Consider the following 16616-nt stretch of genomic DNA (forward strand, 5'->3'; position numbering starts at 1 on the left):
TTCATGGCTAAGCAGGGATTCGAACCCTGGCCTCCAGAGTCATAGTTCAACACTCAAACCACTATGCCACAGTGGCTCTTCTCTTAAACGATACAAAAGGACAATGTAATACTAATATGTACAGTTCTATTCCTTAGAAAGAAATGCATTGCTTTTTAAAACAGGTATACTCATCCACAACTATAATTTTTAAAAAAATATATGACAGTTGGCCCCCATGGATGTCAAAATCTGCTGATGTTCAAATCCCATTAAACACAATGAATAGTAAAATGATGTCCTTTATGTAAATGTTTTTTAACATTTTCAAGCCATAGATTCTTGAACACATGTATAAAGAATCTTTGTATACAGAGGGCCAACTGTATTTATTTCTAGCCAAAATGTACTTGCTTAAATGTAGACACCTAATTGTTTTATCTATAAAATGATGCATACTGCTTTTTGGTCAAGTCACCTTTTAACCTCCCCTTTCTTCCTAGCCGCTACCCCACCCGATACACACACACATACCCAGAATATATATTTTTTAAATCCTCTCACCTCACATTTTTCAAGTCTTCTTCTTCTCTCCTATTATTAGCAATGTCCATGTCATTGCAATTCATCTCTGGTACCCTGTTTCTTCCATTCTTCTTTTCTTCTATGTTCTGTTTAGTTGTGCTGTGTGCCACTGACACATTCTCTTTCATTTCTTCTTTGACTCTATACAATCATTGTTTCTCATTCTTCATGTTGCTCTCTTCCTCCACTCCACTCCACTCCACTCCTGCTCCCTTTCCCTCTCCTCCTCTGCTCACTCTCTCATCTCTTTGTGTATCCAGTCCTTTTCTCTTTCTCTCCCTGCTCTTGTCTGCACTGCATCAAACCTTTTTTCCTATATAAGCAGAGTGTGCCACAGGCTTCATCTCCCTTTTCTTTGTGCCATGGGCTTCCACTTCCTGTTCTTACCTCCATCCCTCTCATTATTTTCTCACTATGCTGCCCATCAATGTAGTGGTAAGTCATCATCCACCACAATTTTTTTAAAAAATTGGCAAACTCAGCAAAATAGGCAGCAAAAGGGGAAAAAACAACATAGCAGACAAAAACATCAATAGACACCATGAAATGTTTGAGAAAATGTAACTTTACATTCTGCTTTTAGGTTGTTGTCCCCCCCCCCCCCCCGGGCCAAATATAGCTGCTAGTATAATTCATATCAATGGGGTGGTTCTAATCCCTGGCAGAGTTATATGGTGGTAACACATTTTCCTGGACAAGGTGGTTTTCCCATCAAGTAATCAAAACTGGCTTCCTTTTCCCTCCTTTAATGGAGCTGTTGTAGTAAATGTTTAAAACACCTTAAGAGAACTGAAATACAGGTAGATTTTTTTTATATAAAAAGGAATTGGTGAGCTTTTCAAATGACAAAAGATATATACAATTATAAATTAGACAGCTCAAGTACTTTCATAGAGCTCACGCTGGTACTTCCATATACAATACAAGTACATGCAGCAAAGCCAACAGAAAGGTTCTATTCCTCCCCATTTATTTACCAAGATTTGGATCAGCAGCTTGACGTTTCTTGATTTTAGCTTCAGAAATGGCAGCATAATAGGCACATGTCATTTTGATCAGCCATGCTGCTCGCAGCAGTGGCACAGAGTATTTTGCTAAATAAGCAAAAACATCTTCCTTTTTACTGAGAATTGGAACCTGAGATGAAGAGGAATAAAAAGAGTTAAACCGTGAACTTACCACCAAATCACAACAGGAAAGCTATAGTAATTCATATTTTAAAAATGGTCTTCCAAAAATAGTTGAGTGACTTGTACAGTGCAATAAAGTGGTAGGCAGAAAGAGAGGATACAAGATGACAGCTGGATGATAGCAAGACTGCTCTTTTGGAAAATAATACAGAATTCTGAAAGAAACCTTAATTCAGCCTTCCTTTCCTCCTTTCTGCTCATCTCCAGTAATTGCCACTTTGCTCTTCTGGCAGGTTCAAAATAATTCATATTTTTGCCTAATGTGGGAATACTTTTGTGAAACTACCCATTATGTCCAACCTATTTGTTTTAAATTGGTAATCCAAACTCATGTGCCAGCAAACCATAACAAACCATGTTCATTCATGGAATATTTTTTACAATTATTTGTACCATCATGCTTCCCCCTGCCAAAAAAAGAGAAGACAAAAGATACAGGCAGAACTTACAATCTAACGTTTTAATTAACAGTAGCCATAATGCTAATCTTTAGTTTGCTGTATCACTTCATGATGAAAGTAAGAAATGGCAGCTTTCAAAACTGCTAAAGCATGAATAAGATGCATTGATATAAATGTTGTAGTCTGTCCTGTAACAAAATCAGATCTGACCTATTTGATAACACAGAATCACATAATTTTTTCTTTATTAAGCAGACTGAGACAAGAAATGTACACAGCAGCTGTAAGGACTAGAATGTTTGGAGAGCAGACAAACCAAAGAAGTTATAAGAAAAATAAAACCCAGTAACTTTTGCATCATATACAAGTTTTAAGACACCCTTTACATAGCATTTTTTTCACCAAGAGGTTCTCTCAACCTCTTAAATGATCAAATTTTGATAGATTACAGACCTGAAATAGTCTAAAGATGGCCTTCAATACTAGAGGGGGCTGTAGCGGAAAAGGGAAGAAAGTACTGATCCTAGCTTAAGAATAGCATTGAATCTTGACTTCTGTGTTCAAAAATTGCTATTATTTTTAAAACATTTTTGTGGTTTGATTAGATGGTCACTCACTTGCTCTCTACCACAAGAAGAAGAATTTATATCAATCAACAGAAACAATCCAATGTACAGAGAGACTAACATCTCAGTGGGGAAAGCACTCATTCAACAGAGAAATCCTAGACAGAGCCTGGCTCTGCCCTTGAATCTCAAAAGAGCATGCTGCAGCAGTAAAACAGACTTAAGCTTTGGAAGGGTTTAGGAGTAAGAATGCTAAAAGGAAGAGGATTTAGCAGGACATCAAGGACAGAAGGAATGGATAATGGGATTCAAAAGAATACAGAAAATCAAAACTTACATCAATCCCTTCTATTGACAAGGATCCATATAAAATTAGTAATGATAATGAACTGCTACTACTAAGGTATAGTGAGATAGATAGACAGACAGACAGACAGGCAGAAATAAAACACACAGAGAGACTCTAATACAGTAAGATAGAGCTGCTGTAATCTACAGAGACAGGATCTACACTAGTTCTAACTAAAATCTGTCCACAAATATGGAAAACAAAACAATGGCCCACAGATTGGAAATGCTCAATTTACATTACAGTCCACAAGAAGGAGGGCACCGGGGACTACAGTAACCACAGGACCATTGCTTTAATTTCCTATGCAAGCAAAGTGAAGCTCAAAATTCTACAACAAAGACTTTTATTGTATACGGTACAAGAAATGCCAGTAAAGCAGGATTAGACCTGGAAGAAGGAAATGTGAAAATTGGAGGAATGAACATCAATAATTTATGATATGCAGATATACTACTAGCAGAAAATAGCAAAGACTTAGAACAATGAGTGAAGAAAGCCAAGGAAGAAAGTGCAGAGGCAGGTTTACAACTGAACATTAAGATAACAAATATAATAACCATAGATGATTTACAGCCTGCCCACCTCAACCACTCACTTTCCATATACGGATTTAAGCATCTGCAGACAGCAAGCCCCATTACCCCAATTGCCATGTGTGCACGTGTATGCAGCAAAGCAGCTGCATGCATGTGTGTGGCCATCAAAAACCAAGGGATCTCAGGTCCCACAGTTTTTTGCATCCACAGGAGGGGGGGCCAGAATAAAAAAAACCATAAATACTAAGGGCCAACAGTACATACTATATATACTCATGTATAAGTCTAGAAATTTTAGTCAAAAAATTGACCCCCAAATCCTAGGAAGACTTATCCACTGGTCAATGTAAATACAGTTTGCCCTCTCCACACGCAGGGGTTCCGGATCCCTCCGCATATGGAGAAAAACGCGTAAGCTCAAACCCCATTGGCTGCAATGGGGGAGTGCTTCTGTGTTTGGTGCGGTGCACACACCATGGGCACGTGCACAATTCATTGCCCAGTGGCTTAACCTTCCGCATAAGTTTAAAACCGCATATGGTGTGTCCGCATATGGCGCAGGCATGCTCTATTATACTTTAACACTTATTAAAAATGGAACCATCCCCCGGTGAAAGGCAAGAGTTCAATATGTCCTAGAAACACTGACCTCCCTCTACTCTCTCTTCCATTCAGCCTTTAGTGTGAGCCAAAACAGTTATGCCTGCCATAATTTTGTAGGCTTTTTCGCATTGTTTTCCTTTACTTCATCATTTAGATCCTTTGTTTGCATATCCCTAAGTTTTACCCTCGACTTATCCAAGGGTCATATCAAAATCCATAATTTTGCCACCAAAACCTGCCCTCGACTTATAGTCAAGTATATACGGTAATTTTAACGTAGGTGATAAAGACATTGAAATGGATTTTTCATACCTTTGCTCAGTCACTAATCAGAATGGGGACTGTAGTCAAGAAATTAGAAAGTGACTAGGACTTGGAAGGGCAGCTATGAAAGAACTGGACAATATCATGAAGTGTCAAGATGTATCATTGAATGCTAAAAATAGGATGATCCATGCCATCATATTTCTGATTTCTATGTATGGCTGTGAAAGCTGGACAGTGAAGAAAGCTGATAGGAAGACAATCAACTTATTTGAAATGTAATACTGGAGAAGACCTCTATGGATACTGTGGACTGCTAAAAAGAAAAAATAAATGAGTCCTAAAGCAAAGCAAGCCTGAACTCTCCCTAGAAACCAGGATGACTAGAACTGAAACTGTCATATTTTGAACATATCATGAGAAGATATGACTCAATAGAAAAGACAATAATGTTTGGTAGGGTAGAAGGGAGTAGGAAAAGAGGAAGAACACATTCTAGATGGAATGGCCCTGAGTCTGCAAGACATGAGTAGGGCTGATGATGATAGAGTGACCTGGAGATCTTTCAATCATAGGGCTTCCATAAGTCAAAGTCAACTTGATGGCCAGTAACAGAAACAAAGACCCTGTTCTCTAGTCCAGTATTTTATTGATGCTCCAAAATACATAGGCCTAAACCTAAATGTATATCCAAACTAGGCAGACCTACTAAATCAATTGGAAAGTACTAAGTCAAGACTTGTTGAAATTCCTTTGATTCAGTTGGTCTATTCTAGTTGAGACTAATAATTGGATGAAGGCCTTGTTCTGCACTTGGCATGCACAAGAATTCTGCATTAACTGTCTCAGACCTGTTCCTAACAGAATAATGAATGCCACTGGGAACTCCCATTTTTTTCTAATTCTTTGTTATTGATTTTAAAAATTATTTACAATATGATCAGTTGCCAAAATGAGCAACACACTTTTAAACAAACTGTATTATACCTCCCCTGCCCCGAATTTCCATGAAGTTCTCATATAGTGTTTACCTTTTTTGCTAGTATAGTCAGTGGTCTGTTTCCTGCTAAATCTGCAAACCAGCTGTGAATTGCACTCTGAGAACGAGCAGTAACTAGCCAATAATTGTCTTTGGCATTGACTTGTGGTTTCTTCTTTCCTGTGTCCTGGAAAGTATTAAGCTTTAACTTCTCTGCTAATATGCTGCTAAAATAAGCACCAATCTGATGAGGCAAAAATACAGAAATACAAAATATAAGTATTTACAATTCTCTTAGTAAAGGATTCCGATTTGAAGAGCTTTAATAGTTTTGGCTATTCATTTAACAAATATATACTCTAAATAGTTTTATGCAGCAGTTAATGATGGAAAGGATCAAGACTCACCAACTCACCCACGCCACTAAATAAAACAGATCCACTCAACCAATGGGATTTACATACATTATTGGCTAATTCATACGTTTGAGTCTACTGCATTTGAGACTGGCAATTGGATTTAAACCAAGAGGTTTTACCAAATTCCAAGAATTAAATAATAATATTTAATTTATTTTAAAATACATTGTAGCATTAAAGTGTCTATGTGGAAGCTTTAGAAAACTATCTTCAATTGACGTTTCTGCTGAGCAAAATGTTTAAAGAGAATGTTCAGACTGAAACAGATGGGCTTGACTTAACGGTATGACATTTTAATTATTTGCTAAATCATGTGACATATTACATGTATGATATATTAATTATTTGCTAAGCATGCTGTGCAATGAAATGAAGTTCCATCAACACACCCAGAGACTTCAAACTGAATACGAGATACAAAATAAACTGAGCTTATAATAAATAAGTAAATACTAGCCCACTAACATATATTCACTTCAAATTCTTATTTGACTTTCATGTTGCACAGAACTTCTAACTAATGCAACATGCACCCATTTAGAAGTAAAATAGAGATTATGAATGATAACATCTAGGGATGCCATAACCCGGCGGCCCCTGTGACAAACCCGCTTTTGGGGGGCCCCTCCTGGTCCCGGTCCGGTTTGGTCCCCAGCCCCTGGTTCGGGGCCCGCACGGCGCCAACCCACCTTCCCCTGCCTCCCTGCGTGGCCGCGCCACCCACCTCCTCCTCCGTTCCAGGCCTTGTGGAGGAAGCAGGCGAAGGAGGAGGCAGTGTGCGGGGGGAGGTGGGGGAGGGGGCGCGGGCGTGCCCAGAAGGCACACCTCCTTCTCCTCCTCCTCCTCCATTGCAGGCCGCGCCAAGCGGAGGAGGAGGAGGCACAGGTGCCTGCCTGGCTTGGTGCTCCTTGCACTCGCGCGCGCGCGCACACCACGGCAACAGGCACTGGCAGGCAACCACCCACCGCCTCCTCTGCCTGGTGCGCCTCCGTGCTGGGCACTTTCTTGGGCCCGGGAGGCGGAGGCAGAGGAGGAGGCTGAGGCGGAGGTGGGTGGCTGCCTGCCTACTGCCTTGACGCTGTCTCCCAGGCCCCAGGGAAGGCTTGGAAGCGGCGTCCTCCAAGCCTTCCCTGGGGCTTGGGGGGTGCTGTCTCCCAGGCCCCAGGGAGGCCTTGGACAAGGTTTTAAAATGTAGGACCTTTTTTTTTTAATTTCCATGACCTACATTTTTCCTGGTTTGGAGGCCCTCAGGGATGGCAACCCTAATAACATCTGAAATTAGTATTTTTTTTAAAGAACTTTTTAGCATACTTCAGCCCCAGGCTTACCTTTGAAGGGTTAATGACAATATTCCTAGCAGACCCATGTTCATCTCCAGAGAAGGCTGGCTGATTGCTGAATCCCTGCTTTACATTCACAGCAGTAAGCTCATCCTGCAAAGAAAGTATTTTGAAAATTGTAATGAGGACATTTATAGTTAGTACACCATTTTGTTAGGAAATGTAACAAGCAGCAGCAGTGAAAGGGTACAAACCCCAATAAATGCAAGGGGTTAAAAGCAGCCCCACTAACATAACAACACCAGCACCAACATCATTAAGTTGCTGATTCGAGATTTGATCTCACAACATATACCTTCTGCCTTTTCGCTACACAAAATGTAAAAGCTGAAAGTGACTGCTTGATTTTACAGAAACAACAATCTCCTGCTACAAGTTCATGTAACCATGTTTCATTTAACAAAACAAAACAAAAAAACAACTAGAAGGATGCAGTCTCTTCTCTTTGAATCCAGAAGAAAAAGACTGGGTACTGGAAAGCAGATGAGCCATGGGCTCATAGCTCATTCTTCCAGCATTAAACCAAAATTTTGAAAAAATCACATTTTGGATTGTTGTTGTTTTGCTTTATTCTAGCCCCCCCAAACACCTAATAACTCCAAATTAGGACCAACTGCTTTAAAGCTCCCTGAAAAGTAAAGAATGTGGTATCAGTGCATAGAAGACGTTAAAAAAAGATTTGCTGTCCACTCGCAATATAGAGAGCATTCCTGAAAAATAAAAATGGAATTAAAATCTGCATTAGTGGGGAAATGAAATTATCTTGTTTCAACATCATCTCCTTCTTCTTCATAGCATAATCACCAGCATCATAATCATCATTGTTGTCATCTTTGTTAATACAAAGGATAAAACTTTCTTGCCCCTCTCCCCACCAAAGTATGACTCAGATTTTAACAATCAATTTGCTAGGAAAGGAAGTCAACTGACAAGAAAGGAGTTTACATAAATGTCAAGTTCAGTTAAGTGAAGTATAAAGACTGAACATGCTGTCATTTGGCTTGACTTGATTTTGAAGCTGCTTCTTACTGAACAACAAGGAGAGTGAACAGAATTGTCACTTCCAATATTATGCAACACACTCCAGTTCACACCTCATAAACTAGGTTTTGAAGATTGCTTCAGGATGATTAGATTAGCCTTCATTTACCTTACTCAGACAAGTTGAAACTTTTTTTAAAAATGTAGATTTGTTTACTTGCCTCATGAAAGCACTTCAACATACATGTGCAACGCTTTAAAAAACAATGACATGGGATCAAATTATTGATCTATTCAATCCCATGAAGTCCAGCTATTTTGCATCATGTTCAGTTTCAGCACAAGTAATAGTATAGATAGAAGATCTTTTCTGACTCTATGGCCTAAACCCAGCATCAGAAGAACAGAAGGACTTCATTTCCCTTCTTTTACAGTTCCCAGGCTTTCTCAAAATCCAGATCCAGGGAGTTCCCTGTCCCCTACCCAGGAACCATTCACAGTTGGGGCCATGTGAAACCAGGAGGATTGGGCAAGCGAACAGACATAGAGCCAGCTGGTCACAGAGACTAGGCCAATGCATCACTCATCACCTCTTGCCTCTCCAAATACCCAAAGAAATCAAACAGTACATTACAAATATTTGTCACAGAACCTTGGCATTTTTAAGCTGATAATTTTATTTTCAAAAAGAATAAAATGGAACATGCTACCAGACTGCCAAAGTGGCCATGCTGGCTGGGAGGGTTTGGGAACTGTCACCCAAAAAATAACTCTTCCAAATTCTGTATCAAATAGAGATGAATACAACTGCCCTCTTTCATTCCATTTAAAACCTTTCTTCCAAGCAGCAGGAAGGTTAGGTTGATTGAGAGTGGCTGGCCTAGGGAAGGATTTGCATCTGGATACCTTAAATCCCTTCCACTGTTCAATATTCACACTATCACAGTAATAATAAAACCATAACACAGGTCCTTCGTTAAAAATTGGAAGAGGCAGAGCTCTCAAAATGAGAAAAGACAAAATTCCTGAATCAGTGACAACCATCCCTCTCCCAAATTTCTTACCTTTCCTAAAATGTCTTTTGATATGTTTTTAAAGAATTACTTTTAAAATAGTTTTATGGTATAGTACTTTGGGAACTATAAAAGGATCAATATAGTAATAACAGTAATGTTAATAGGAAAGTTTACTCCTTTGGGCTAAAAGTGAATAGTTTGCCAGCTAACATAAACAATTGTGGCCATACTGACTAAGGGATTCTAGTAATTTTGTGATTTTATGTTTAGATAAAATAAAACAGAATCATAATCATGTATATATACAATGGAACTAAATGAAAAATTCACAAATAAAAGAAATAAAAGTGATCAATAAACATAATATCTCCATACTACATTACTCCAATCCTCCCTAGTTTGCATGAGCAAGTATGGCCATGTCCACTGGAGAATTCTAGTGAATTGGTGCATAAAACAAATAAATAAAACACAGGATCATAACTATTCAGAAATAAATGAATCTTAGTTTATATGTTTGTCACTCTCTCACCCAAACAAAAAGGAGACAAATCAAAAAGACAGAAATTGGTCTCCCCAGTTGTCAGGCAGCAGAAAAATAATTCACATAGCTCTGCTGAAAGAGAAAGCCATCATGGTGTAGTGGTTTGAGCACTGGACTATGACTTAAGCAGAAATTCATCTCCAACCATTCCCCTATTCTCTACTAATTTTCTCCTGGACTCATCTCTGAGCCTGGATGCCCAGGTTTCAGCAGTCGCCAGGAGTGCATTTGCAGAGTTAAAACAAGTGTGCCAGCTATGCCTGTTCTGTGATACATCTGATCTGACTATGGTGACATAAGCTTTGATTACATCCCATTTGGACTACTGTAATGCATTCTACATGAGGCTGCCTGTAGATAGGCTTTCCATTTCACGGCAGTGGGCGGGACTTTCCCGCCTCCTGGGGGTGTGCACGGTCCCGCCCCGCCCTCCCCCCATTCCCGGGTGGCTGCCCGACTCAGGGCTCCCTGGGCTGCTGCCTCCCTTTCATACAGTGCTGAGCAGCAGGGCTGGAGCAGCAGCAGGACTGAAGCTAGGAGGGGGTGGGGTCTGCTGCTCTGCCCTGCCCCTATTGGCCAGCCCTCTCAAGGAGCCAGCCCTCTGCTTCCTTATTTGGGCATGCTCCAACGAGCGGAGGGGGCTTTGCAGGCAAGTTGCTTTTAGTTCTTCCCCTCTTTCTCTTTCCCCTCCTTCTCTTCTTCTTGTTATTTCATGTTTTTTTCTCCTCCTCTTCCCCTCCTCTTCCTCCTCTCCTTTTTCTTCCTTTCTTCCCCCTCCTCATCTTCTTTTTCTTTGTTCCTATTCTTCTTCTTTCTCCTCCTTTTCTTCTTTCTCCTTCCCCTTTTTTCTCCTCCTCCCCCTTCCTCCTCTGCTGTTGCTGTTGTTATTGTTGTTGTTGTGTGCCCAACTCCTTTCTGACTTATGGCAACCCTGCCTCTAGTCCTCTTATTTACCACCCCCTCTAAGCCTCCCTCCTCTTCTTTTCAAGGGTCCAGGGCTTCTAATGCCCCCATTAGAAAAGAAAAAAGACTTTGCAAGGGATCTGACCCATAAATCCCCCCCTAAGTTGAGACATACCTGGGGAAAAAGAGGGGGTGAGGGGTTTGGGGGGGTTGGAGGGGACAAGGTAAAGGAGGAAGGGGGGAATTGCTAAAAAGGCTTAGGAGTGGGACTTCTAGTTTGCAGTGGCAAAAGGGGGTGCCTGTCATCTTTCAAATCATATGCCTGCTTGGGAGTGGGACTTCTAGTTTGCAGTGGCAAAAGGGGGTGCCTGTGGTCTTTCAAATCCTATGCCTGCTTGGGAGTGGGACTTCTAGTTTGCAGTGGCAAAAGGGGGTGCCTGTGGTCTTTCAAATCCTATGCCTGCTTGGGAGTGGGACTTCTAGTTTGCAGTGGCAAAAGGGGGTGCCTGTGGTCTTTCAAATCCTATGCCTGCTTGGGAGTGGGACTTCTAGTTTGCAGTGGCAAAAGGGGGTGCCTGTGGTCTTTCAAATCCTATGCCTGCTTGGGAGTGGGACTTCTAGTTTGCAGTGGCAAAAGGGGGTGCCTGTGGTCTTTCAAATCCTATGCCTGCTTGGGAGTGGGACTTCTAGTTTGCAGTGGCAAAAGGGAGTGCCTGTGGTCTTTCAAATCCTATGCCTGCTTGGGAGTGGGACTTGTAGTTGTAGAATTGGGCAGGGGGGGTATTTGGCCAGAAAGAGAAGTACATTTCTGCCATCTGTCTAGGAATAATGCCAAAATGTCCTCCATTTTGAGCAGCTGAAGAAACATGCATTTATATTAACATTTTTAAAAAATTATCAAATTTTTCATGTGTCCTCCATTTTTTTAAAAAAATGTGTCCTACATTTGAAAATGTGGCCCTACATTTGTCCTACATTTGTCCTGGTTTGGAGGTCCTGACTTATGGCAACCCTACCTGTAGAAACTGTTCAGAAACTTCAAGTTCAAAATGTGGTGGCTAGAATGCTGACCAGGGCCAATTATAGGGAACATATAACTCCTTTATTGAAACAGCTCTACTGGCGACCAGTTCATTTCTGGGCACAATTCAAACTGCTGGTCACGCCCTATAAAGACCTACACAGCTTAGGCCCAAACTAGGCCCAAACTGTTTGAAAGACCGTATCTCCCCATAGAAACCTACAAGGGTCCTAAGATCTATGAGGGAAGGCTTTCTCTCAGTCCTGCCATCACCACAGTCTCACAAGAAAGGATTTCCTCAGTGACTGTTCCTACTCTCTGAAACTCCCTTCCACAGGAGGCTAGAATGGCCCCCTCCCTGCTTTCCTTCTGCAAAGACATATTTATTCAAGCAGGCTTTTAATGTATAATCATGTCAGGGAAGCTTTTATATGGGGGGGTGCTTTAGCTATTTTTTAACTTTTGTATGCTTTATGTAATTTTATACTGTTTTTAGTTAGATGATTTTTATTGTTTTTAAATTGTGATTGTAAAGGTTTTTAAAATATTTTATCTGTGGGCTGCCTTGGGTCCCTTTCTGGAAGAAAGACAGCTAACAACAACAACAACAACAACAACAACAACAACAATAATAATACAACTAGAGGCATTGGTTGCAAGATAACACATTTCTCATTTTGAATTTCTTTTTACCATCAAAGCAACACGCCCTCACACACCTGCAACTAATACTTATGATCTTCCTAAATTCCTCTTTTGAACCAGTAGTTGCACAAAGGCAACACAGCCTGAACTAGAAAAATAAAATTATCACAAAAGCATTTATTTATATTCAGCATTTATCTCTAGCAAATATTCAAGGAAACTTGCAATCAGAGTAAAACTGTACATACAAATAGAAACAAGAAGCACCTTAAGGTCTAAAATAGCAAAAAGGCAACAACAATATAAAACAATCCAGGGATAACATGCAAAGATAGCCTTCAGTAAATCTTCCCTAATTGTCCACAAGTGAGCAGCAGAAGATTCAGACAGACCTTCCTTCAAAAGCTGTTTGAGATCTTAGGGGTCACAGGTAAAGAAACCCTGTCTCAGGCACCAAGGCACCATGTTTCTGATGACAGATTAATAAATGCTTCAGAAGGAAAACAATGTTTATTGTGCAGGCTAAAATTGAATTAATTGTATTAAAAAGTCTTGCTTCAATTTCACTGTCTTACACACTCCAGTGTGTCTTGCTTATAAAAATTGTTTGGAAAATACTTTATTACACTCTTGAGAGTGTGTCTCATGACTGCTCCTGGGTTTTAAGATTTCATCCTGGACAAGACTAGGATGGTCCTGTCCTTACTGTTCTAACATTTCTGTTCCTATAGATTCTTAGCAATTTACTGCAAGGGCTTTTAATATTGTGCTGTTTTATTGACTTTTATCTTTTTAAATGTATTTGTTTTGAAGAGTTTTAATTCTATAGATAATCTAATTGCAATTCAACAATAACGTTAGGGCTTTCGCTTATGTCTTTGTATATGCTGTTATCTGTATTTGTTTTGTTTTGTTTTGTTTTTCTGTTAAGCCACATTTTCTTACAGTTTTGGGGAAAGGCAAACATAAGTGAAAAAATAAATCACTGATGAAGTTTAATTTTTTTTAAAAAAAAGAGCCCCTGTTTACACATACAAATGTAAATAAAACTGAAGAAATGTCATCTTTCTTTTCTGTATGGGTGTGAACATTCTATAAAGAAAAGTTGAGTAGATATTTTACTGCACAGCCCAAATATATTAAATATGACTATAAAATGTACTTATTTTATACAGTCACAAGCCATTTATTTGCTTTAAAGGAAAAGTCATCACTAAACATGTTTCATGAAACCAAATGTGTTTAAAGCAAGCTTTAACAATAAACCTCTTTAGCAAGATGCATACCCAGGAAACCATAAAAGCCAAACATTCCACCATAAAATATCACCACAAGCCAAATAAAGACATCGATATATCTCAATTCTTATCTCAAATAATCACCCTGGCATGTTGAAAGGGAGAAATTGTTTAAACAAGGTACTTGTGAAAGCTAATGCTGCCTCGTAGGTAACATACGTATCTTGGCATGAAAGACAATAATAAATATTTCCAAAGTTGAATACAGCAGCATACCTTTATGACTTCCCTGACAAGCTCTCTAGGTAAACACAATAAACTCAAAAAGCAAAACAGAGCAGTGGACCATTGATGTCCACAAAGCATCAGTCCAGTAGTAAAATATACAGTACAGTGATTCACAAAGCAGCAAATATTGAGGCCTGTGCCAGTGCCAGCCATAGTTGAAAGGGTGAAGAAACGAGGGAGCCAGACAGAACCCCAGCAGCTGCTCCACAGAGGCTGTACCACAGTTTGCCATTTTTCTTTCAAGACAGCAGCTCTCATCCTAGAATTCCTCCTCTTGCACTGAAGTCTGGGGTAAAGGATCCAAACCCTGAGATTTGGGAACCCTAACAAAAGTAGACCAGAGAAATTGAAAGCAAAGGGCCGTATATTATTATACATTTATCTATATATTATACTCTCATAATATATGAATTCTTCAAAATTTAACTTCCTGTCATTGTAATATCATTATACTCTTGTGAAAACTGTTTGCCCACAGATACACACATAGATTCTCCATCCCCAGTTGGATACCTTTAACAAAACTGTATCAGACTTCCTTTCAATGGCATTTATCAGACAGGGTGTCTGCAGCCCAGATCTGGGGCTTCTGCGGATTGGGCAATTCGCATTGACGTGTTATCCAGAATGTATTTCCATACCTGGTTGATTTCAATGGGAGCCCCATCTGCGGGGCTTCCGAGGGACTTCCGAACTGGCTCCTCATTTTGGTGCGTTTTGGCGAGTTCGCTAAATAAGGGGATTGAAGGGAATCGCATTGGGGCTCTGTATGATCTCACTGCGAATTGGTCTGGTGTGGAATCCCAATTTGCTTGTTCTCCTGACCACCATTGCAAAGACCCCCAGGTTGCAAATCTCCCATGATGCCCTGCTGCAATTTGCCCCATATGCTTCCACCGGGGCTGGGGAGCTATCATGGGGCTCTCTCTCTCCTTCCCTCTCCTTCCCCACTGCAACTTTGGCAGAGGAGCCAGCCAGCGAGCACTTTCTCCCTCCTGCCTCTCTCTCTCTCTCTCTCTCTCTCTCTCTCTCTGTGTCTCTCTCTCTGTCTCTCTCTCTCACACACACACACATATTTCAGCCACATCTATATCTACATCTATCATCCTGTCATTCTCATCTATTTCACATACACACACACACACAAAGGGGGGGGAAGGTGCCTGATGGGAGCTCCATTCATGCCCTGCCTTTGGCCTGACCTGAACTGACCCTTTTCCTCCTGCTGACAGGTCACTGAGGCTGAGAGAGAGTGACTTGTCAGTTCCAACTAAAGTAGACCCATGGAATCAATTGGAAATAAAAGGGAAATACAGCGCATATAACACTAATAATAATAATAACAATAATAATAAAGGCTCTTAAGTTCCAGGAGGTGATGTTTGCAGCACTCATTGGGCATCGGAAGTCTGCTTCCCCCTCCTTTTTTTAGAGCCAGACGCCAGAATGCTCAGATTCTGTCATCAGATTAAAAATCTTTGGTGTGTGTGTGTGCTTGTATTGTGGTCATTTGGGTCAGTGCAGGTTATGATCTGCTCTTGGCCCCATGTTCAATCCCAAAATGCAAGCTAGTGCCATCTCTGTACCCGGTATCCCATCCCTTGCCACCCCAGAATGCCTCATACACAGGTAATAATAGTAATAATAATAATAATAATTCCTCACCTCGGAATGCCAGAAAAAGATGCATTTTTTTTCTCTAGGCTCCCCCCAATTTCCTTAGAGACAATAGCAAAAACTGTATCAATTTGACAATCAGCCAAATTGGACAGAGAAACATTTTTAACATTCGGATTGCAACATTCCTTCAGATTGCATTGCAGCAATTGATTCCAAGCAGCTAACCACATTCTATCTAAATGTAGATCTACCCATTGCAAAAAAATATCAGAAAAATAATTTTAAAAAAATTAAAAACCAAAGGGAAAGGTCCCTTCTGGAGACCAGAGCCTTGCCTTGCTCTGCCCCCCTGACCTGACCTGAATTGACCCATCAGTCACCCGCTTTTTGCCTCCTGTCACCCTTTTGCCTCCTGTCAGATTTCCCTTTTTTGCATTCCTCCTTTGATTCTTTCCTCTCCTCCTCCTCCTTCTCACTCACGGGTGAAGGGGAGGGAATGCTGGGGGATTATGATAAGAGAAGGCAACTGCTACAAAGGGAAGGAGAGAACTCCCAGAATTCCACAGCATTGAGCCAGGACAGTTAAACTGGAGTTAAACTGGATTATCTCCCCCAGTGTGGATGCAACCTAAGAGAAGGCAACTGAATGACAGGAGGATGGGGCTCTGACATTGAATTTCGCTGCCAGGGAAGGGAAACTAGAAGGGAGAAAGAAAATAGGGGCAGCTGTCATTGACGTGAGGCTAACATTCGCATGGAAGTGGAGGCAGGCTCCCTTCTTAGCCCCAAAGTGCAAAGGTTCAGGATGCCTTCAGGGCCCCACTGGGCATGCGCAAGGGTCCCAATTCGAATCGTTGGAACTCCCATGTTATGCACCGGTGTAGAACTTCCATTTGCACTCACTCCGCTTTCCCTGAATCTGCATCACGTGACTTCCTTCAATTCGATTCCCCCTCAGTTCGGAAGGGTAACATAACAGCGACTAGGTATGAAAATAAATTCTCATTATCACGTCAATGCGAATGGCCCAATCTGCAGAAGCCCCTGCAGAAACCTCGTCTGATAAACGCCAGTCACTTTGTCTGAGATTGCTAGATTCCCTGCACTGATTCAAAGGCTATCTGGAGTGGTAATTTCTGCCCCTCT

The 16616-nt window shown here is 40.8% G+C and overlaps 1 protein-coding gene across 2 annotated transcripts in view; it reads right to left on the bottom strand.

Moving 5' to 3' along the window:
* MED12L (mediator complex subunit 12L) overlaps positions 1 to 16616 on the bottom strand; it is a 271105-nt gene that overhangs the window by 239884 nt on the left and 14605 nt on the right. For both annotated transcript variants that reach the window (XM_089509038.1, XM_089509039.1), the window contains exons 2-4: positions 7203 to 7307; positions 5508 to 5699; positions 1542 to 1701 (exon numbers count right to left, since the gene is read on the bottom strand). In XM_089509038.1, the coding sequence (XP_089365164.1) occupies positions 1542 to 1701; positions 5508 to 5699; positions 7203 to 7307 (457 nt within the window). The remainder of the gene's footprint in view (positions 1 to 1541; positions 1702 to 5507; positions 5700 to 7202; positions 7308 to 16616) is intronic.

Source organism: Sceloporus occidentalis, unplaced genomic scaffold, assembly GCF_023333645.1.
Source record: "Sceloporus occidentalis isolate IW3139 unplaced genomic scaffold, rSceOcc1.0.p SCAF_2, whole genome shotgun sequence".
Taxonomy (NCBI): Eukaryota; Metazoa; Chordata; class Lepidosauria; order Squamata; family Phrynosomatidae; genus Sceloporus; species Sceloporus occidentalis.